General features: G+C 48.8%; 8 protein-coding genes across 8 annotated transcripts; 4 read left to right on the forward strand and 4 right to left on the reverse strand.

The window, feature by feature from the left end:
* Positions 1 to 727: 727 nt before the first annotated feature.
* On the reverse strand, positions 728 to 2,664 carry K444DRAFT_615248 (DNA glycosylase). The gene is made up of 4 exons (XM_024880692.1): positions 2,501 to 2,664; positions 1,690 to 2,373; positions 1,166 to 1,638; positions 728 to 1,117 (listed from the first exon to the last, which is right to left on the reverse strand). The coding sequence occupies exons 2-4, from the start codon at positions 2,251 to 2,253 to the stop codon at positions 1,057 to 1,059; spliced, it is 1,098 nt and encodes a 365-aa protein (XP_024733722.1). The 5' UTR covers positions 2,254 to 2,373; positions 2,501 to 2,664; the 3' UTR covers positions 728 to 1,056.
* Positions 2,665 to 2,935: 271 nt separating this feature from the next.
* K444DRAFT_644576 (glycosyltransferase family 62 protein) lies at positions 2,936 to 4,426 on the forward strand (the record flags this gene model as incomplete). The annotated part of the gene is made up of 6 exons (XM_024884977.1): positions 2,936 to 3,108; positions 3,183 to 3,817; positions 3,865 to 3,912; positions 3,962 to 4,042; positions 4,093 to 4,227; positions 4,278 to 4,426. The coding sequence occupies 6 exons, from the start codon at positions 2,936 to 2,938 to the stop codon at positions 4,424 to 4,426; spliced, it is 1,221 nt and encodes a 406-aa protein (XP_024733723.1).
* A 1,324-nt stretch (positions 4,427 to 5,750) lies between these two features.
* K444DRAFT_615250 (ubiquinol-cytochrome c reductase complex 14 kDa protein) lies at positions 5,751 to 6,514 on the reverse strand. The gene is made up of 3 exons (XM_024880693.1): positions 6,347 to 6,514; positions 6,128 to 6,236; positions 5,751 to 6,072 (listed from the first exon to the last, which is right to left on the reverse strand). Exons 1-3 carry the CDS (start codon positions 6,460 to 6,462, stop codon positions 5,926 to 5,928), a joined length of 372 nt encoding a protein of 123 aa, XP_024733724.1. The 5' UTR covers positions 6,463 to 6,514; the 3' UTR covers positions 5,751 to 5,925.
* Positions 6,515 to 7,246: 732 nt separating this feature from the next.
* K444DRAFT_535375 (mitochondrial carrier) lies at positions 7,247 to 8,507 on the forward strand (the record flags this gene model as incomplete). The annotated part of the gene is made up of 2 exons (XM_024875284.1): positions 7,247 to 7,697; positions 7,753 to 8,507. 2 exons carry the CDS (start codon positions 7,247 to 7,249, stop codon positions 8,505 to 8,507), a joined length of 1,206 nt encoding a protein of 401 aa, XP_024733725.1.
* Positions 8,508 to 9,134: 627 nt separating this feature from the next.
* Positions 9,135 to 10,480, reverse strand: K444DRAFT_615252 (uncharacterized protein). Its single transcript, XM_024880694.1, has one exon. It carries the CDS (start codon positions 10,413 to 10,415, stop codon positions 9,252 to 9,254), a length of 1,164 nt encoding a protein of 387 aa, XP_024733726.1. The 5' UTR covers positions 10,416 to 10,480; the 3' UTR covers positions 9,135 to 9,251.
* A 140-nt stretch (positions 10,481 to 10,620) lies between these two features.
* Positions 10,621 to 14,718, forward strand: K444DRAFT_644580 (elongator complex protein-like protein 1; the record flags this gene model as incomplete). The annotated part of the gene is made up of 4 exons (XM_024884978.1): positions 10,621 to 10,799; positions 10,847 to 11,787; positions 11,837 to 12,628; positions 12,677 to 14,718. 4 exons carry the CDS (start codon positions 10,621 to 10,623, stop codon positions 14,716 to 14,718), a joined length of 3,954 nt encoding a protein of 1,317 aa, XP_024733727.1.
* Positions 14,719 to 14,851: 133 nt separating this feature from the next.
* On the reverse strand, positions 14,852 to 16,022 carry K444DRAFT_533981 (uncharacterized protein; the record flags this gene model as incomplete). Its single annotated transcript, XM_024875187.1, has 2 exons — positions 14,852 to 15,517; positions 15,582 to 16,022. 2 exons carry the CDS (start codon positions 16,020 to 16,022, stop codon positions 14,852 to 14,854), a joined length of 1,107 nt encoding a protein of 368 aa, XP_024733728.1.
* A 1,920-nt stretch (positions 16,023 to 17,942) lies between these two features.
* On the forward strand, positions 17,943 to 18,904 carry K444DRAFT_644582 (GTPase rho1; the record flags this gene model as incomplete). Its single annotated transcript, XM_024884979.1, has 6 exons — positions 17,943 to 17,986; positions 18,037 to 18,060; positions 18,109 to 18,136; positions 18,284 to 18,481; positions 18,544 to 18,678; positions 18,755 to 18,904. 6 exons carry the CDS (start codon positions 17,943 to 17,945, stop codon positions 18,902 to 18,904), a joined length of 579 nt encoding a protein of 192 aa, XP_024733729.1.
* Positions 18,905 to 21,396: the final 2,492 nt, after the last annotated feature.

Below are 21,396 nucleotides of genomic sequence, written 5' to 3' on the forward strand. Positions count from 1 at the left end.
CGAATTGTGGTACCTAGTGGCGCATGTGAAAGGAAAGTTCCCGGCTCAATGAAATCATCCCCTAATTTTATCACGTGGAAGTAGCTTCGAGGATCGAGATCTAAGGCCTAGGAAGCATGGAGCTAGGTTCGGAGGGCTAAAAGCTGTTCGTGGTGGAGACAATGCTGCACTCCCAATTTTCCTTGCACTTGTAGCCGTTGCGAGAGGATTCGAAGTTAGGAGATCTTGGCATCGAAGAATTTACAAACGACGAAACCCGTGGAGCTAGAAACCAGGAATTTGGGATCCTTGTCTCAATCTCGAAAATTCAAGGAAAATCGGTGAAGTTCTCGACTCTCCCCCCCCCCAATGAAATTAAAAGTCTCCAAAATCTGGAGGTGCGTTCCGTATTTCAAAAATTCCCGCATTTCAGAGAACCTTCACATTCTTAGGGATCGATGATCGATCACTAGAGATATGGACCTTTTCGGGCAGCGGCAAATGAAGCCAATCACGGTTATATGCAAGAGCCAATTCTATCTTCTTTTTTCCGTCGATTTGTGCTCTCTCGTTCCTCGTTTGGAAATCTCACCTCAGCCAATATTTACAACCATCGCTGACAGAACATATGAACTAGTCCGAGATCCCAAGATTGAGGTAAATGTTTCTAACAATGGTGGTAGAGATGTGCAGAGTGGAAGACACTATCTACGACACCTACCCACATCCTACTCATGACCTATACTTTTCACAGAAAACGGCAATTTCAGAATGAAGAGGGAACCCGGCCTCGAGAACTACTCATCTCACGGTCTCATTCCGACACTCGTCGGCTTTCAATGAGTCGTCTACCTTCGCGAGGAGTGAACTCATCTCCACAATGAGCAAACGTTAGGATCCCATTCTTCGATTCCGCTTAAGTTCTAGGGCCCAGTTCAAGAACAGCTTTACCAATTCAGTGGTTGCAACGCTAGCAGGGCGATTGCGAAAACCATTATTCAATGCTGTTCCAACCCTTCGAAATCATTTGCTAGGGGGATGTGTAAATCCACCCAATCTCGCTACAACTAGACAAAATTATTCCATAGTGCTGACATCGACTTCCTCGACTCTCCAACAATACCACATGAAGACACTCCTATCAAATAATCAGCATCCGACGGCACCGTCTATGTTCACCACTTACCTGTATGGCTGGAACTTCTCAGAAATCTCCTCCATCTCCTTTTCACTCATGTACTTCCACTTTCCACCCTTCGACTTCAGCTTCCCAACGTCTCGGCCCATAAGTGCCGCCATTCCTCTCTGAACCCCCAGGTCACCAGTTGAGAACACATCCATCCGCTTCAGACCAAAACAAGCGAACATCTCTACGCTCCACTTTCCCAGTCCTCTGACTTTGACCAATTCTTCTAGAACCTCTTCATACGAGGCATTGAACAACATCTCGGTAGTAATTTCTCCACTATGGAACTTCTGAGCTAGCCCGTGGACGTACTCCGCTTTACGTTGTGAAAGCCCAGCAGTACGGAGCACTTCAATCGAGTTTGAACAGACCTGGGACGGAGTGGGGAACGAATGCTGAGCTGCATCTGGTTCATCCGTGTTGAAGAGAGCCACGAATTTAGCTTTGATGCTCTTGGCTGCTGCTCCAGAGACCTGTACTTTGAGTGAGTATAAAGTGAAGGAAATTGAGTTCACGGAACGTACCTGCTGGGAGATAATCCCGCTCACTAAGCTCCTGAATGGGTCAATCTCTTCAGCCAATCCTTCTGGTGAGAAGACATGACAGTGATGCTTTTCAATGACTGCCTTCAGTCTAGGTTCTACCTTGACGAGATGTGCCAATGCCTCTTCGAGAAGCGTCCCAGTAGTTGACTTGATGTTACCCTTCTTTGAAGGTGACACTTGATCAACGGCCTTATTTGCAAGGAGTCGATGAGTCTCTGGTGTAACCAATGGTGCATTGGTGCCATTGGGAACTGCAAGTCGATTCAAAGGTGGCGGAGTGCTATCATCGATGTCACCGGAGGAGTAGGGGGCAGTCATCAGGCCGATTGCAGAGGGAGTTGGCGTCATTGGCGGAACGGATTTTGTAGCCTTCTTTCTTTTTGGTGTCGATGGTGCAGCAGCAGGGACGTCGTCCTTAGACGGGTTCTTCCTCTTCTTGCTGATATTCGCTACTTGCGGAGGAGGCATATCGTTTGCGGCGCTCGAAGCCTGCTTGAGGTTGGGAGATGCCCCACTCAGCCGAGCTGATCTTCTGGACGACATATTGTATGCTCTTGACTTGAATCGCGGATTTGGGACTTTGATCACAGTATTTTGTCCGAGTGACAAGGGCCGCTGCAGCCTAAAGAAGGAGGTTCGAAGAGCTGCCGTAGCTTGGATATTCTGGAGACTGTCAATTGATGAAGCTTCAGAGGTTGTTGATTACGATTCCAGAATGTGGTCGGGAGAGTTAAAAGCTCAAAAATCGCTTGACCGATGAACAGAGGAGGATGTGACTTGGAGGGCGTACTGCTTTCACGTGACGGACCCCTTTTTACTGGTAGGCTCAACTCGCAAAACCAGGTACCAGTGATCACTTGCGCAACTCTCAGACTTTTTGGTGTACCTATCCGAGAGATGTAGATTAGAGTAAGAGAATACAAGAAAATATAGCTTGTGAATTTTGTGTGACAATGGTATTCGTGCAGGAAGCTGCCCCGGCTTCGAGAACAGACGTTCTTCAACAGCCTCGCTAGTCTGGCTTGGCTCCCAAAATAGTGCCGCAGAGTACGAACCTCCCTGCGCGTTCTCTACGTCTTCAATCAACTCACCAAGCGACCATAGCTTGCGATTCAGCTCGCCCATCCCCTCCGACGACAACTCACGACGGCGCGCCCTCCTTCTCCGGTCGAATTGATAGCAGTCCTTCCGCTGGTGGTGCTGAGGCCACGGGGGTATCGTCGCCATGCTTCTTCCTAAAGGCGGCGTTACGTGGAAGTCAGCGAAGGCACAACTCCCACCCACGAGAGCGATATGGGTCTTCCTCACACGGACGCGGTTCTTACTATGCGTAGCACTGGCAGGAATAGTCTTATTACTATGGAGGGGAGTTAGCACATCCGCATCGGAAATGCAAAGGTCAGAAGCATTCCCTCTCCTGACACTCATCCTCCCCTATAGATCGTATACTGATACTTGTGACAACGTCGCAGATTTTACTGCTGGGGACCTTCAAAACCACCAATGCAGATGACGCCGAACGAGGCAGCAGATTGGAACGCGCATTTACAAACACCAGTCATTTTCAACCACCACGAGCCGCTGGTGATAAATTCCTCTACAATTCAACGGGTTGACCTCAACCCCATTCAATCGACCCCAAAGGCAGTCCAGAATGAAGAACGAGTCTTAATTCTGACACCCTTGCGAGATGCTTCCGCCTATCTACCCAAATACTTCGACCTTCTCACCGAACTGACCTATCCTCACCATCTCATAGACCTCGGATTTCTGGTTGGGGACTCGACAGATGATACCCTTGCCACCCTTTCGGCCGAATTGGCACGAATTCAAAAGACGACAGACACATTGACCACACCTTTCAACAGTGTTTTGATTGTGGAGAAGGATTTCGGGGTCGTCACAACTCAATCCGTTAATGACCGCCACGCTTACGCAGCGCAAGCCCCGAGAAGGAAGAACATGGCGAGAGCTCGGAACTATCTGCTATCTGCAGCATTGAGGCCAGAGCATTCGTGGGTGTACTGGAGAGACGTGGACATCGTGGACTGCCCAAAGAAGATCCTCGAGGACTTCGTTGCACACGATAGGGACATTATCGTTCCGAGTACGTTTAACCGTTCTAGAAGACAGACTTCCCACTAACTCTGGCAGATGTGTGGTTCCACCGCTACAAGGACGGAAAGGACATTGAGGGCAGATGTGAGTTGTGCAGTGACCGTTTGAGTGTGATCTCGCTGATCCGCCTTAGTTGACTATAATTCATGGATCGAATCCGACAAGGCTCTCCGACTAGCATCTACACTTCCAAAGGACACAATTATTGTTGAGGGTAATTTTTCCGGCTAGAACAATATTTACTGTAACTGACAATTTTGGCAGGTTATAAGGAGTTCAATACCGGACGTACATATATGGCCAAAATGGGAGACTGGCGTCAAAACAAAGACGAAGAGGTCATGCTCGATGGCATTGGAGGAGTAAATATTGTAGTGAAGGGTGATGTACACCGATCAGGTATGTAGAAGCCCATGGTCTGTATATGTTCACAGCTGACTGGTCCCCAGGAATCAACTTTCCCTGCTATGCCTTTGAGAATCAAGCAGAAACCGAAGGGTTCGCCAAGATGGCAAAAAGAGCAGGATACGACGTCGTTGGGTTACCAAACTACGTCGTATGGCATGTAGATACAGAGGAGAAGCCGGGCAACACGTAATGAAGGAGCGATTCGTTGTTCTGCAACTGAGACACGAAAGTCCCTCGACCATGTTTTCACGCATATACGGAGTTCAGTGAGAGAGAAGGTCAAGAAAGAAAGAAAGCCATTGTTTGTGGAACCTTGAGAGGCAATATCGATGACGGGAAGAGAAAGAGAAACCCACGACCACCATTTCCCTGTTTCAAATTCCATTCTTTGTACCGATATTTTGTTCGGAAGTTCCAGAAACCATGGCTCTCTCTCCTTCTCCTTTTCTCTCTTGAGTGTGTGGGTGTACCTCTTTTTTTTTTATAGTCAGGACGGAGTTTGATAGGTTTCGATACAGTAACCGCATGGGAGTCCTTTTTCCGTGCGTGTGATGCGCAAGAATGGGGCAAATGGAATGGAATAGATGACTTGCACGCTGGTCACCAACTGTAATAGAAGGTCTTTTTTCTGCTATCATCTGTCTATGTAGGGGTTGAGTTGTGTTGGAACGGCCGTGACGATGCCAGTGGCAAGAGATGAGACGAGACGAGATGAGTGGGGTCTGTATGTATACTGGATTGAGAAGTTAATAGAATACCTTGTGATCTCGTTTCTCCAATGTGGATACCTTGGGCAATCATGAAAGGAGGTTGGCACAATGGATTTCTTTCCTTCTTTCCTTGATATTGGCCGGGTTCTGTGTTGAAATGGGTGGGATCTACCTCCTTGAATGCCGTCATTTCGTGTATAAGTGTCGTTCTTGAGCAAAAAAATGCTACTTGTACGTACCTATTGGGTTATTTTTATGAGAGGGACGTGGTATTGAACAGACTAGGGGACTATCATTTTGACATGCATTTACTGCTTGCTGCTGAGAGACTACTTTTGGATGTAGCAAAATAGCTTGAAATATCCAACAGGATATCTTGTGAGCAAACATGCGCTTGGTTTGAATAACCTTGTTGACTCAAATGACCTAGAATTTTCCGTGCTTTACTTTAGGTTGAGTTTGTCAAGCTGCGCGGTAGACAAATGCTCCTCACATATATATTTCGCTTTGAATCAGATCATTTCAGTTTGCCTTTCCTCACTAAATCTTCAATGTGGAATTGGAATTGCTACGAGAGGGATATAAAATCACAACTTAAAGCCTCACTATCCAAGTATAATTCATAACTTCCGCTGGCTTTTTGGAAAAGGTCATTGGCCTGCTGGAGATATGTGTTATGTTCACCATCGGCTCCAGCGAGTAGACCACGGCAATCAGTTCAACGGCCATCCACAATCCTAGGTAGATCTCTCACAACTGGACATGACTTCAATTGGCCATACCATCATGGTACATTAGAGGCCGAGCAGACTGTAAGAACGACGCACATAATTCAAGGCCATACGCAAATGCTTCTCATATCTTCTTATGACTTCTTGGATTGGGTGATCAACGTTATACAGTACAGTCCTCTCCCACTTCAACGACCCGTCTAAATTCCCGCCAGACCATTGTACACATCATATCCGTTTGCCCCCACTTATTTCTTCTTGATAGACAACGATTCCAAGTCCGCACGTTCTCTTGCCTCCGCTTCTATTTCCTTGATGATCGGTGACAGATATGGAATATCCTCATCGGGCTTTGTCTGCTGCTCCTTCGGAAGAAGCTGGTGAGCAAGCGAGCACTGCAATTGCTTAGCCAATTGTCCACGATCACTATCGGATGACTTTGGTTCCTACCTGGAAAGCCCGTCGAAGGCGATAGACACGGTCGTAGGCTTCCTTTGGCGGAAGACGCTTGAGGGCGAGGAGAACAGTCTCGGACTCTTCGGGGATCAGGTCATCGGCTCTGCAACGTCCAGCATATTAGCACAAGTTCGCCAAAATCCTCATACAATTCGCGACGATGCCTTGAACTCGTCTCAATCGCCTTCGCTTGTCCGCGGGAGGTGTGCATACCTCAACCCGAGCTTCCTGTATCCAGCAGCATTGGCGTACCAATTGGCCAATGGCGTCATCCACCGCTTGAGCCATGGCCGTTTCACGATATAGCCGGCAAGGGATGGTTGAGACATGTTGCTGTCGTGAGGTCGAGTCGGAACGGAGCTCTCTGGTAAGTCCCTGATCAAATGGAGGAGTCGTTGAAGCTTTCTCGAATGGCACGATTCAAGGATACGTTATTACGTAAGCGATGCCTCAATGGCGGACATAATTTTGAGGGAACAAAGCGTAGCACGTGATATGGACGTCCACAGGCATTCGCAGGAGAAGCATCGAATCAGAGCCCCTTGTTCTTAAGAATGTCGATATGATGCCTCCCCCACTCCGCTCCCACTCTGCAAGTTTCCCAGTTCAGACCGTTACTTTTCCACGCACTTTAAAACCACATCACGAGACGCGGCCACACACCAAACTGTAATCAGATCTTTACGAGTCTGGTCACTTTCGTAAACCTATTTTATTCGTTGTCAGCCGCTCAAAAAGCGTCGATCTAGCGGATTTCTACCCTAGCAACGATTTCAAGCCGCCGATCAAGGAACCAGCTACCCACTCCCACCGCTCTCCGAATTTGCTGCAAAACCTCAACACGACCTCTCCACCCTTGCGTCTCCTTCCTTTGTCATACAATTACGAGCGCCGGTCAATCGTCAATGGCCATCGATAACCGTTAGCTGTAGTGTCACTGGAGGTGCCGTGGGATTGAATTCCCCGCACACACCGGGACACGATACTAGAGCAAAACGGACAACAGAAAGAGCCTGCTTACTCGATCTTCGGCGAGCAGCTTCCAGCAGGTGGCCTTGCTCCTGCGCTGCTCTGAGGAGCTCAGCCAGTACTCGCGCCGGTCCCACAATTACGATGTCGCATGAACGGCGCACGCGGTCAGCTACGGGAGCAGACGAATTTGCATCCTCTCCTCCAACTTCAGCTCCATCGTTTGCAAAGACAACGTCCAGCTTCCAGCGAGAGAATGTGCCACTCACGCCGATGGAAAGATGGGCCATGGCCAGGTCAAACGACAGCTTTCGAGCTTTGGCCGGGGCAGCGGGAGGGTTCACCTCGGGCATTGTCACATGCCCCTTGGATGTGATAAAGACGAAGTTGCAGGCACAAGGGGGGTTCAGGGTCAACAAAACTACGAACGCGGCGTATCGGGGTCTAATTGGGACCGGTCGAACTATATGGCGGGAAGAGGGCCTTAAGGGATTGTACAGAGGTTTGGGACCGATAATTCTGGGGTACTTGCCCACCTGGGCAGTCTGGTTTACGGTGTATGGGAAATCGAAGGAATTCATTCCCAAGAATTTCAGTATGTCTCAAATGGGCGTTGAGGGCCATGATATTCTTGCTAACAAATGTTACAGAGACCGAAAATGTGTTTGCTGTCAATTTCTGGTCATCCATAGTGGCTGGCGCTACTTCGACAATGGTCACCAATCCGATATGGGTAATCAAGACTCGGTTGATGTCACAAGTGAGCAGGAGAGCTGTTTCGAATGATTCCCGACCTCCCTGGCATTACAGGTCGACCATCGATGCAGCCAAGAAGATGTACAGAAACGAAGGAATTCTGTCGTTCTATTCCGGTCTCACTCCAGCACTCCTTGGCTTAACCCACGTTGCAATACAGTTTCCGGCGTACGAATATTTGAAGACGCAGTTCACTGGACATGGCATGGGTATGTCGGTAGCAGGAGATGAGAGGTCACACTGGATTGGAGTCCTCTCGGCAAGTGTTTTGAGCAAAGTCCTGGCTAGCTCTGCTACATATCCCCATGAAGTCATCCGAACCAGGTTACAAACCCAGCAAAGGACTTTACCTTCTTCTTCCTCCGAGTACGCGGCGTTCCGAGGAGGACTTGAGGGCAGCGAGAGCCATGGTCCCGCCGAAATTATTGCAAAGACCAAGGCTGCTCTTCCTCGGTACAAAGGAATCATTAAAACTTTCAGGATCATTTTAAAGGAAGAAGGTTGGATTGCTTTCTACGCTGGGATGGGCACGAACATGATGCGGGCCGTGCCAGCCGCTACAACAACAATCCTCACGTACGAATACGTAATGAGGCACTTAAATCACACAAAAGCAGAAGGAATACGAAAGTCATCAGCTGGATGGTGACACCAGAGGCACACTGGTACGATGAAGGAGTTGATGAACACGCTGTATAGATCTCCAGGGCTCTTCGTTCACAGTCGTTGGGTACGGAGAAAGGGGAACTGAATTCTAGGAATTTTCTTTTTGTCCAGGCGTTCGGTCTGGACTCAGCGTTGGAGGTCATAGAGATCCATGACATGCATGGGTTTGCGTTCCTCCAAAGGGATATAGTACAATGTGGATACAAGGATGATACCTTCCGCTCTCGAAGCGGATCGTGTAGTTATAGGCGGGAGGAGCAATTCTTCCTCCAAATTTCATGCCCGACAACTGTACAGTGCTTTCAGTAATAAGCAGAACGCCAATAAAATCCATAATTGATCACCCGATTCAGGAAGTTCCCAGAAGACAAGGTCGATCTTGTTGACTATTGGAGTCTCATTGACTGGGTGACGTTCCATAATCGAGGAGCTTTAAGTAGATCTGGTACATTTATCTCGTAACTCAGAGTTGGGATGAAGTATTAATGCACCAGAAACCCGGAACATCCAACATGGAGATTCTTGTCAATGTAACAAATAATCTCTTGACATTCACATTGGAGAATTTAACCGATTTATCTCACCAGGAAACAGCTGAACATTCAAGTTTCTCCAGATTTAACGTTTCAGCATTCAGTTGATAGTCTATAGGTACGAGGCAATTTATGTATAAGAGCACGAGGCCATCATTAACCACCTTTGGTCATAATTATAAGTTTCCAATCCGCTAGAGTAGCACCTTTGTTGCCACACTCAACAACCATGCTGCATCTTGCCAGCCGCCAGCTTCGTCATCTCTCAGCGGAGGCATTACTTCACCAGTCAGGGATTCTGTAGTTCCATCCAGAGTTCGCCGAGACGTTCTTGAGGACAACTCGGAGTCCTCCCCTTTCTCGTCCACAATCTCGACTTCGGTGTCCTCACCGTCTTCATCTACAGCAAATAAACTCCAACCCAGCATCCTCTCAACCCATCCTCCGAGACCCAAACTGCTTGCTCTAGCCAGCTTTCTCACAATAGCCTCATCCTGTTTGGCTTCATCTTGATCTTCGTCAGTCTCCGCCTCCTCTTCAGCGTCAACGAAATCTGGTTCCGCATTAAACTCGTCTGAGAACGCTCTCTGATCAAAATATCCTTCCCGTTCGCCGCCCATTGGCGTAAAAATTTGTGCTCTGCTGCCTCTCCTGCTATTACCTCTGCTCCCATACCGACTTATGGAACGACTGCCACCAGTAGCAGGCCCGAAGCTCAAACTCCGCCTCGTGGTCACCGGCGAGAACTCATCGTCGGCATCGAATGTGCCAGCAGCACTGCTCCTCCTACTATGTCTCTGACTAGCCTGTTCCCTCTCCCTAGCAAGCTCTCGCCCCAATTCCTCATCCTCATCACCATTCTGTCCCGTCAGACTTGTAGAACTTGCTCGAGACACTAGCCAAGCTTGTCCTTTCGATTCTCGCGTCGACGAAGAGATAGCAGCACCAGCGCGTAACAGCCAATCTGAATCATTCCTATCCTTCGCAGACAGAGAGCTGAGACTCAATCCATCTCTCGTGTGACCCTTCCGCAATCTCGTCCCACCGGGTGTTGTAACGACGGACCGAGGTTGCCGGGATGGCAGCAGATGTGTACTCGACTTGCTCTTTGGCAAGGAGAGGTTCGTTTGCTTTTGATTTCGGAGGGAGACTCGAGAGGAGGAGCGGGAGAGAATTGACGGTGTGGTTGGTGCGGAGCGACCTTCGATGTACGAGATGTGCTGGGTGTCTGGGAGAGCGTCTTGGTCGTTGAGGGGAAGCCGGGAGGTTAGAGGCGCTAGAGTTAGGTGATTGATGTTAGTGTTTGAGCGGCTGTTGTGCCGTGAGTAAGGCGAATGTTGATTGTATGCTACATCCATGATTGTTCGAAATGAACTGATATAATGGGTGGTGATGAGGAGAGGAGATGTCGGGTGGGATTTGAAGGGCGGGAATCTGGGGAAGTGGGTCCAGCAAGATGCTCGTCAAAAATTTATCTCGTGAAGATGCCAGGGGTCTGGGTTTTATATCAACTCCATGAAAATGATCCTGAGGAGTTAAAGATCAAACTCCGGCCCGAAAAAAATGCGCAATCTCAGGAACATCCTCCATGAGAAATGGGAGCCTCCTGCTCAGTTCCAGGGACGACCTTTGACCTCTGCAACTTGGGATCTAGCCAGTGACTGTGTTCTGTGCACTTTTGGGCCAACTGAGACCGATGCTCTTATAGAGTTGGTGAGAATCAAGATAAAGCAAAATACCCAGTATGTCAGCTCTAGGCTCTCCAAGAAGATTTACTTATCACCTTTAGTGAGCATACAGTCATCACATCTTGGGACGCACCCTGCCCAAATCCAGAGCTTTCATGTGACGAGGTTCTGAGTCTCCACTATTTTGGCGACAGCTTGACAGCATGTCTTGTCCTAGCAGGTGGAGATATCATCGTCGTTAGGGAGGAACCTCTGGCAGGAGAAGACCGGATTGAGATTGTAGGGTCCGTGGATGCTGGCATCACTGCTGCAAAATGGTCACCTGACGAGGAGCTCCTGGCTATCACCACCAAGGCAGATACGGTTGTCTTCATGAGTCGGAGCTTTGAAGGGGTCACAGATGTTGCTATGACAGCAGAAGATCTGAAAGCTTCGAACCATGTCTCCGTTGGCTGGGGAAAGAAAGAGACTCAGTTCAAGGGAAAAGGTGCCAAAGCCTTGAGGGATCCAACTATGCCCGAGAAGACCGATGAAGGTGTTCTGAGCCCCAACGACGATTCTCGGGCTACCATCAGCTGGAGAGGAGACGGCGCTTATCTTGCTATTTCGACCATTGAGGGTGGTGCTAGACGACTGATCAGAGTTTACTCGAGAGAAGGTGTCCTGGATAGTGTCTGTGAGCCCGTGGACGGTTTGGAAGGAGCTCTCAGTTGGAGACCAGCAGGCAATCTTATTGCTGGTATCCAACGATTGGATGGCCGCATCGATATCGTCTTCTTCGAACGGAACGGTTTAAGGCATGGCCAATTCAGCCTTCGCCTTACCCCTGAGGAACAGCACTTGGCAGGACAGCATATTCGACTCTCCTGGAACTCAGATTCAACAGTATTGGCTGTCACCTTAACAGATTGTGTTCAATTATGGACTATGGGCAACTATCACTGGTATCTCAAGCAAGAGATCAAGACCAGTTCTTTGCTTCCTACAAGCTCTGTATTATGGCACCCGGAGAAGTCTTTGAGGTTCGTTGCCGCTGCTTCGGGTAAGGTTTTCAATTACTTCATCTTTCAGTGTTTGCTAATAAACCTCAGACTATCTCAGTGTCATTGAACACATCTTCACTACAGCTCGTGCATCTTTGGCCCCGCCACATGATTATGGTGTGGTGGGGGTCATTGATGGACACTCCATCAAGGTTACTCCTTTCCGGACGGCTAACATTCCACCTCCCATGAGTTTATATGAGCTAGAGGCACCGTCGAATGCTATTGATACTGCTTTTAATTCGGACGCCTCCCTGATTGTTGTCTTGCATCAGACTGGAATCTCTATTTTCGGATGGAAGAGTGTCGACGCCTCGTTTTCACCTCCAATGCTCACCGGTCAAGTCACATTCGCGAAGGATGAAATGCCAGAAGGCACTTACCACCAGATATCATTTGCTGAGAAAGGTGAAATCTTGGTATTACAACGAGGCGCAACGGGAGCTTCACTCAAGCGATTCGGTTTCAATGACGAGACTGGTAGGATGGAGGAGATAGTGTCGAGAACTGCTCCTACGTCCAGCATATCTAGCTTGTCAAGCTTCACCCAAGAAGAATCGACGCATCCTTATGTGCAAGGAAAGGCAGGAGATTTGCACAGTCTGACATTTGGGGAGCATACTTTATCGCATTGCAACTTTCCTCACTATCTTCCCTGGACTGAAATAGTACCATATGGGGAGGATCATATTGCCTTTGGCATGTCTCGGAATGGCCACCTGTACGCGAACTCACGCTTGCTAGTGAAGAACTGCACTTCCTTTCTGGTTACTCCAGTCCATTTGATTTTCACCACCACAGCCCACCTCTTAAAATTTGTCCATATAACACACATCAATGGTAACAATTCCCTCTCTTCTATCAGATTATAATACTAATTCCGAATAGAGCTTGAAGTTCCGCCTGATGACCCGGAAACGGATGAGCGCTGCCGCAGTATTGAGCGTGGAGCACGGCTGGTCACAGCTATGCCAATGTCCCTGAGCCTCGTTCTCCAGATGCCAAGAGGTAACCTCGAAACCATCTTCCCTCGTGCAATGGTTGTTGCAGGTATCCGCAAACTCATCGAGGGGAAGAACTATAAAAAAGCCTTCACTCATTGCAGGACTCAGAGAGTTGACATGAACATTCTTTACGATCATGCACCGGAGCAATTCCTGTCCAACGTTGCACTTTTCATCGACCAAGTCAAGAAGATCACATATATTGACTTGTTCTTGTCGTCTCTGAGAGAGGAAGATGTCACGCAGACAATGTACAAAGAGACTCGGGTTTCGCGAGACCTGGAGAATGGCATCCCTGCTTTCAACGACCTGAATGGCGTGCCTCCTCAGCCGCCAATTGTCGCAAGATCATCAAAAGTTAATAGAATCTGCGATGCCGTCTTGGAAGTACTGAAGGCCAGGACTGCAACAAATCTACAAAATATTATCACTGCAAACGTCTGCAAGTCACCGCCAGCACTGGACGATGGCTTATTAGTCGTGGCCAAACTCATGAAGAACGACTCAGCAGCGGCTGATAAAGCTGTGGAGCACATCTGTTTCCTGGAAGATGTCAACAAACTCTACGATAATGCTCTTGGATTGTATGATCTCGATCTCGCGCTCCTGGTTGCACAGCAATCACAGAAGGATCCCCGAGAATATCTCCCTTTCATGCAAAATCTACAACAAATGACCGAACTTCGGCGACGGTTCAGTATCGACGACCATCTAGGGCGCCATTCCAAGGCTCTCTCTCATCTACACGCTCTTGACGCCTTTTCGGAATTACAAACCTACACGCAAAAGCACTCACTCTATCAATCCGCTCTCTCGCTATACCGCTACAGCCCCAGCCAGCACGCCGCAATCACCTCCCTCTATGCCGAACACCTTGAATCCAAATCCTCCTTCAAAGAAGCAGCTCTAGCCTATGAATCCCTGCACAACTACCCGAAGGCCACATCCTGTTACCTCTCATCCGGGCCCTCCTCATGGCGCGAAACCCTCTTCTGCGCTCTCTCCCAAACGCACCCTTTATCTGGACCCGCACTCTCAGACCTTGCAACCTCTCTCTACGATGCCCTCATGGAGAGCAAAGACTACTTCGCAGCAGCCACAATCCAACTCGAATACCTCTCCTCAATACTCAACGCCTGTCGAGCTTTCTGCAAGGGCTATTTCTTCGCTGATGCCCTACATCTGGTTGCGTTGAAAAACGTCCCTGAATTACTAGAACAAGTCATCGACCCAGGCCTCGGAGAAGCATTAGCGTCAAGCACCGAACTACTCGCAGAATGCAAAGCTCAGCTGCTCGCCCAAGTGCCTCGAATCCGCGAGCTTCGAGCAAAAGCTCTCGTTGATCCACTCGCGTTCTACGAAGGCGAGCGAGGGGGCGGAGATGGAGAATTACCGGATGATGTGAGTGTGGCGGCTAGTTCGCGCTTGAGTACGAATAGGAGTTTGTTTACGCGGTATACGGGGAAGGGAAGTCAGGGGCAGAGTTTAGGGACTGCGGGGACGGGGGTCTCGAGGGCGACGAGCAAGAATCGGAGGAGGGAGGAGAGGAAGAGGGCGAGGGGGAAGAAGGGAAGTGTGTATGAAAAGGAGTATCTTGTTGCTAGTGTGGGGAGATTGATAGATAGGGTTGAGAGTGTTAGAGGGGAGGTTGAGAGGTTGGTTGTGGGCTTGGTGAGGAGGGGGATGTGGGAGCGTGCTAGGGCGATAGAGGGGAGTTTGGCGGAGGTGGTGGGTATGTGTGAGGCTTGTGTGCCGGAAGTGTTTGGAACTGATGCGTTGCCAACTCTTCCTGTAGGTACAGGTGAGGATGGATATAGACCAGTTGGCGGAGATGCGGTTCTCCAAGAGAGCATCGAGGCAGCTGGGAAGCGAAAGGAACTTCCAGTCATCTTGCCATTTGAGAGACTGTCTTTGCTTGGCTCTTAGAATTAGACTGGCGCAAAACAATACAGATTCATACCAAGAAGAGATAGTCCTAGTCTACCGCCCGCCTGTACGCAGAATTTTTTGCAACGCCGTCAATGCCCTATGATATACACCCGTTTCTACATATCATACATCACGCCACTATCGTCTCTGGTACCTTTCCAACTTTCGACATGCCTGCTGCGCTCAAAGCTAGCTCCCGCTTATTGGCAATAATTTGCCCTAGCTTGACCAACATATCCGCCGTCAACTCGCCCTTCCCCTTCTGTTTCCTCATCTTCCTTAATTTCCTATTAATCTCTTTTAGCGGTGTCCGCATTTCCTCCGAGAGCTTCTTCTTCGCCTCCTTCTCCTGGTCTTCCTTCATCTTCTCTGCAATATACTCAGGATCATGTCTCGTCCTGAAAACCGAGTATTTGTTCCGCAGTTCATCAATCACGCTACTCGGCATCGGTGGCCTTAACAAGGTCGGCACAAAAGTCTTCGTCTCCACATCCATCCGCAGCGTATCGACCGCAAAATCCTTATGTTCCTTGGCCTCGACTTTCGGCCAGGGAACTTTGATACCCAGGCCGGGAATGATGCGAGACCATTTTTGCTTGCCGGTTTGTCGGTCAAACCACATGGGGCCGTTGACGAGCTTCTTGACGATCACGTCGCGGGTGATGCCCGTTTCTTGGTCGGTGAGGGGGAAGACGAGACGTACTTTGTTGAGGGGAACGGGTTGGGGGACGGTGCGGACGGGGCGCTTGTCTGGGTCTTCGGCACTGATCATGTATTGGGGGACTTCTATGTCCATCTAGATGCGTTTGAGTCAGTATTAAGGCCAATTAGATTTGCAGGAGAGATTGGGAGTTACATACCATGTTCAATCCTTCAACCGTACACTCCGCCCGGATACGGTCTGTTGAAGTGATCTTGCCAATCTTCCCCTTGTCTCTCCCTTCTAACAACACGACTCTATCTCCTTTCACAAGTGTCAGATATCGTCCTCCCACATCCTTCAACGCATCCCTCCGCTCGGTTGTGGTCAGCGTAGGTCCTCTCATCCGCTGCGTGCTAACCGTCCCAAATGTATCTTTCTTAACCCCCACATCTCTCCTCGGAGCCAATGGGCCCAATTCCCAATCCTCTCTTCTCTCAAACCTCCTCTGCTTGATCTCCTTCGCTACATCTCTGCGGACGAAAGCGTTCTGCTCCCGATTGCCCTTTGCTGCTTCAAAACGCTTCTTGTCTCTTTTTTTTGACAGCCGTCGAGCAGCTTGCTTCTCTGCTAGGACGGTCCGCCGGAGTACCTTCTGCATTTTACAGAGAGAAGGATGGTGGATTGGGCGCGGGGAGAGGTGTCGAGACTGAGAGATACTTTTTCGAATCCGAGCTTCGATATTATGCGCTAGTGCAGGGACCCCAGTCACACACGTGATCACAGATTTTCAGGGGGTCTGCGTTACACAGTCAGAATTACTGTATTTCATGAGAATTACTTTGATTCTTGATGATCACGGAGGACGGAGCTGAAGGCTGCAGAAGGAATAGGGCTGAACAGGCTGGATTCATTTGGCTGCAGGATTTCAGAAGCAGAGCTCTGAATCTGGGCCCCTTTTCCCGCGGATTGTGGCGGCCACAAGCAATAATGCATGCCATCGATTACCGCATCCGGGCTGACATAAATATTTCATAAGTCCTGGAAAGTCCTGAATTGTTGAGTTCCGTCAATTCTGACCACTCACCAACTGCGCCTCATCTAGCGTGCGTTGCCTATGGGGCTGGAGTCACTGGCTGCATGTCGGCAACGCAACTTGCAGATTGCTGCAGTCGTTAGCAGCTCAGAGCATGTCATTCTTCAGCTCTCCTATCCCGCAGGACTCGTGTTGTTGTCGTGTTGTCCGGAGCAGCGCGCTGCTCACTGTCGGTGCCATGGCGGACCGCTTTTGGCGACTCTTTTTCGAATGGGCGGGCTTTCGTACTTGACTGCCACATGTGCGCTTTAGAGCGGTCCAAAAACGAAAAAAAAAAATCAAATACCAATGGACAAGGGAGAAAATAGGACCGGAGCCAATGGTGCTGCCTTGTCGTGATCTGAGTGTTCGAAACGCATGTGAGGCTTGGTGATTCACGGCCGCGTCCCGGCTGGAAGATACCGAGGGGCGTGAGATATCAATATCCAAAAATAACTGGGACATTCAGGAGGAGATCCGGGACTTTGATATCTGAACGTTCGAAGGAGAAGCTGTACATTTTCGAAGGTTGGTCTCTTTGGAAATGCAAGAGATTTGTTTGGGGACTCTTAAAAGTCGGGATTCGTTGAATGTCCAGGTTACAACCGTATATCTATCTGCAGGGTTGCGTCGTTGGATGTCGGACGTCCCAGAGTGACCTAAGCATTCAAAGAATGAGCTCGGAGCTTAATATCCCGAGGACAAGCTGGAATCTTCTAAATTCGATATTTGGATGTTCTGAAGCGAGTGGACATTCTGAAATAAGGAGTCTGGATTGTGCAGGTTGAGCCAATACGATCGTGGGGCGCTGCATGTTCTCGAAATGCATGAGCGATTCGGAACAACCAAAGCCTCTGGATCCGAGACCTCGATATCTAGATTTTAGAAGGAGAAGATGGACACGTTTTAAGTAAGCAAAAGTCTGAATGGACAGGAGTAATTTGGAGCAATCAAAACTCAGGACTTTGTTAATGGACAGCTTGACTGCTGAACATGGCTAGGGTTCCAGTCATCGAATAGGCCAAGAGTGACTCGAGCACTTAAGAGTCCTTGGAGGTGGCCGACCATTCGCCGATATGTACGGCGCTGAAATGGATCATTACGACCTGACTGCTCTGAAAGTCAAGGTCCTGATTGTTCAAGGCAGACTTGGAGCATTCGTCGTGATTGTCCAGGGCGAAATGGTGTATTTATAAGGAGAAGGAAGCTCGAAATAAACAGAATCGCAAAGGATAACTCAATCCTAATCCCCACGAGCTGAATGCCAGAATCTGACCTGACGTTGAGTTTATCAGCCGCGTTTACCAGAGACAGAGCCGTAATCAGTACTCCGTGGTCCTTCAGGGCCCCCCATGCGCCTTCCGCCTCAGGCAGCCTGCCGCGCTAAGAATGGTGGTTGCTTCTTGCCTCGTCTTGCAACTTCGACCTCCAAAGAAACCCAACAAACCATCGCCGACGCAAACACCGTCTTCCACTCCAACCACAACATCAAATCGACACCACAACATGGCAGAGATCCGTAGAAAGCTCGTAATCGTCGGCGACGGAGCGTGAGTAACCCGACCTCAAGATAGAATCAGTACTGACCTCCCGATCTTAGCTGCGGTAAAACTTGTCTTTTGATGTAAGCAGCCCTCCTCGAAGGCGAGGATTTTTGCTGATATCTTCATAGTGTTTTCTCCAAGGGCACCTTCCCAGAGGTAAGATACCAACAACACCAGCACTCGAAGCCTGCTCCTGAGCGGCCCCTTCTCGATCGCGTCAACACCGCCAAGATAGCTGGATCCACAGCCAACAGCACAAGAACAGATACGATGGAACAAGATACTAACAAATTGGGCTCCTAGGTCTACGTCCCAACCGTTTTCGAGAACTACGTTGCCGATGTTGAGGTTGATGGAAAGCACGTCGAGTTAGCACTATGGGATACGGCTGGACAAGAAGATTACGATCGTCTCAGACCGCTCTCATACCCAGATTCGCATGTCATCCTCATCTGCTTTGCCGTCGACTCACCGGATTCTCTCGACAACGTTCAGGAAAAGGTATGACATGCCCCTTTTGATCCGGCCAAGATAAGAACCCGCTGACACGTGCCCCAACACAGTGGATCTCTGAAGTCTTGCACTTCTGCAGCGGCCTCCCAATCATCCTCGTTGGTTGCAAGAAGGATTTACGTTACGACCAGAAGACCATCGAAGAGCTCCACAAGACCAGCCAAAAGCCTGTTACTCCCGAGCAGGTAAGACCATTTTATCCCCAAATTTGTGCCTCCTACGGAACAGATGGATTGGAATTTGGCTGACAATGATATTTAGGGCGAGGAGGTTCGCAAGAAGATTGGCGCCTACAAGTACCTTGAGTGTTCCGCAAAGACAAATGAGGGTGTCCGTGAGGTTTTCGAACACGCCACACGCGCCGCGCTCTTGACCAAGAAGAAGAAGGAGAAGAAGTGCATTGTCCTGTAAAGCTACCAATACCGACCCCTCTTTCTAATGCGAACGGATTCTCTATGCTACGGCTCGTCTGGGTGATACGGTTGCTTCAGGCTGGGACACTGTGCTTACAGACGCTGTGCATTGCTCCTCTTTCGACCTTGATCCATCATTCATGATACTCGTGGACTCCCCCAATCCTCGCAGAATACATCCTACCTCATACAACAAAGCGTGCGACCTCTTCGTCTCTTGGCTCGGACACATCTTGGCATGGAGGCTTATTCTCTGTGCTACGCTATTTCTTCTCTGTCTCTGTGAATGCGTTTTCCGGAAGATCTTTGTTTTTGTGCTGCATCTCCTTCTCTCCTGCGCTCAGAATGGATCTGAATCGTACTGCTGCGTCTGTTCTTTGGGTGCGTCATCGTGGAGGGTTGGCAGGGAGACTGGATGCGCATTTTTGTACGGTGTAATAGCAATAGGGCGTAGTCTATCAAGAGATGCTTTTGAGAATTGGTGGGCAACTGCATGCTGGGTGTTGTATACGAGTAAACTATCGAGTTCTTTGTTGCTTTGGTGCTCTCACTATTGCTGGTCTTCTCCTACGCTTACTTGCCCCTTTTCCCTTACAACACAAGCCCAAGTCGGGCATTGATAATTTTCCTATGACCTATGATGCTCGGCCGCTGCAATATCTTTCACCTTTGCCCGCGAATTCACCGCGGGGAGAGCAATTCGTTTGCAGCAGTTGTACCACCTATGACATCGTGACCTTGCTTCAATTTCCTCCACCACTGCCTATCTTTCCCTCGTTCCCTCAACGACCACATCCAGACCACACAACGCGATTATTCCCTTGAACAAGATCTAGTACTTGCCTGTCTTCGCTCTCTATCTTCTCTTCTCAGATACATCGTCCGTGACTTGAGCAACCACCAATTCTCCTCTCACGCGTTGTGAGATCTTGCTTCCCCACCTTCGGACAGAACAGCACGATTATTCTCAAGGATACCAGTTGCAGAGCGAAGCTTCTTCCTCGATCTTCGATCTTAAGCTGAGCTTTGCAGAAAATTGAGCGACCACCATCTGCTCACCCGTAGTGAGATCCCTGCCTCCCCTCCTTCCTCCAACACCTACTTCTACACAACCAGCACCGCGCGATATTCCTTACAGCAACAGCACATACAGAGATCGAGAGCCTGTCTTCGATCTTTATCGGAATACCCACTTCGTCTTTCCGCCCATCTTGTAGATGTCTTTATCTTGATTTCCGCCCTATTCTTCGGAGATCAGACGTCTGTAAGTGTCACCTACTTGTTCCACCCAACTTTCTCACTAGAGTCGAGACGTTTATAGGTGTAATGAACTTATTCTCCGCCCATCTTTTGTTAAATAAAGTTCTTGCTTCCTTACTTTCCACCAATCTTTCTTTCTAGACTTAAGACGTTTATAAGTGTTCCCTGTTTTCCGCTAGTGTTTCTTCAGATAGACTTCACGCGTTTGCTTTCTTACTTTTCGCCAATATTTCTCTTTGAAGTTGAGACGTTTACAAGTGTAACATACCTGTTTCCCGCCTATTTCTTTAAGTTCAGACCTTTACAAGTCTTTTGCCTTTACTTTCAGCCTGTCTTTCTTTAGAGCTGAGATCTATACCCTTTTATCTCTAATTATATTTCCTTGGACCCCAGACGTTTACAAGAACTTACTTATTCTCCCCCAATTTTCTTTGTAGTTGACAAATTTACTTCCTTATTACCACCCATCTCTTCCTAGTTTTCAGATTTCCCTAAGATTCATCTTGATGATTGCTCTAGGGACAATGGTCTTGTAGCTTATGTCTCACTTGCGAGTTGTGAGTTGTGACAGGGAATGGTAGCTGTAGACTTTTGCGACAAAGAAGAATGGATTTGCGATAGGTAAGAGAAAGGAGTTAAAGAGTCGTTTTGACTTATGGAGTGTAGAAGATTTTGTTCGTTTTTCTGTTTGCAAGTATAGAGTATTCCTCTTTTTCCGCTCGTCTCTTTGAGAGTGTGGATGTCCACAAGCATGGAATAGTTCTCGGTTTTACACTTATCTCTCTCGTTAGCGTCACATATCAAAAGGTACCAGGATATGGAGAAGCTTTGTAGACGGACAAATTGCGCGGGATTGGAGGTGCAAATTACAGCGTGCTCTACTTGGCGGAGCTGTTTGGCCAAGTTTCTGTGGTTCCCAGAGTCAACCAGACCGAGAATCATCATTTCTTTCCCAGGCATGAAATCGTTGACTTTTGCAAGCGGAAATAACAACCACTTTACGGCCTACTCGCCTCTCGGCAGTGCAGGGTCACCATATCTATCTTTCTCGAGAAGTGAAGGGTCCAGAACATCGCGGATAAACATAGAGTGCTTCCGTCCACCGCTCTGCTTAGCTACCACGGTTGGTACCCTGTCTCGCTCTGTTAAGGTTTAAGAAATTGAGGCTTCTCGGATTTTAGCTATATTTAGTTTCATAGGGACGTCCGGTGCTTGCTAAATATGTTAATC

Source organism: Hyaloscypha bicolor (assembly GCF_002865645.1).
Source record: "Hyaloscypha bicolor E unplaced genomic scaffold K444scaffold_117, whole genome shotgun sequence".
NCBI lineage: Eukaryota > Fungi > Ascomycota > Leotiomycetes > Helotiales > Hyaloscyphaceae > Hyaloscypha > Hyaloscypha bicolor.

Coding starts and splice junctions, on each gene's coding strand:
- K444DRAFT_615252 (XM_024880694.1), bottom strand. CDS start 10,415: ATGGATGTAGCATACAATCAACATTCGCCTTACTCACGGCACAACAGC.
- K444DRAFT_615248 (XM_024880692.1), bottom strand. CDS start 2,253: ATGTCGTCCAGAAGATCAGCTCGGCTGAGTGGGGCATCTCCCAACCTC. Junction 1,639..1,689: donor GCGGGATTATCTCCCAGCAG/GTACGTTCCGTG, acceptor CTCAAAGTACAG/GTCTCTGGAGCAGCAGCCAA. Junction 1,118..1,165: donor GAGAAGTTCCAGCCATACAG/GTAAGTGGTGAA, acceptor ATTATTTGATAG/GAGTGTCTTCATGTGGTATT.
- K444DRAFT_615250 (XM_024880693.1), bottom strand. CDS start 6,462: ATGTCTCAACCATCCCTTGCCGGCTATATCGTGAAACGGCCATGGCTC. Junction 6,237..6,346: donor TACAGGAAGCTCGGGTTGAG/GTATGCACACCT, acceptor TGGACGTTGCAG/AGCCGATGACCTGATCCCCG. Junction 6,073..6,127: donor GCCTTCGACGGGCTTTCCAG/GTAGGAACCAAA, acceptor AAGCAATTGCAG/TGCTCGCTTGCTCACCAGCT.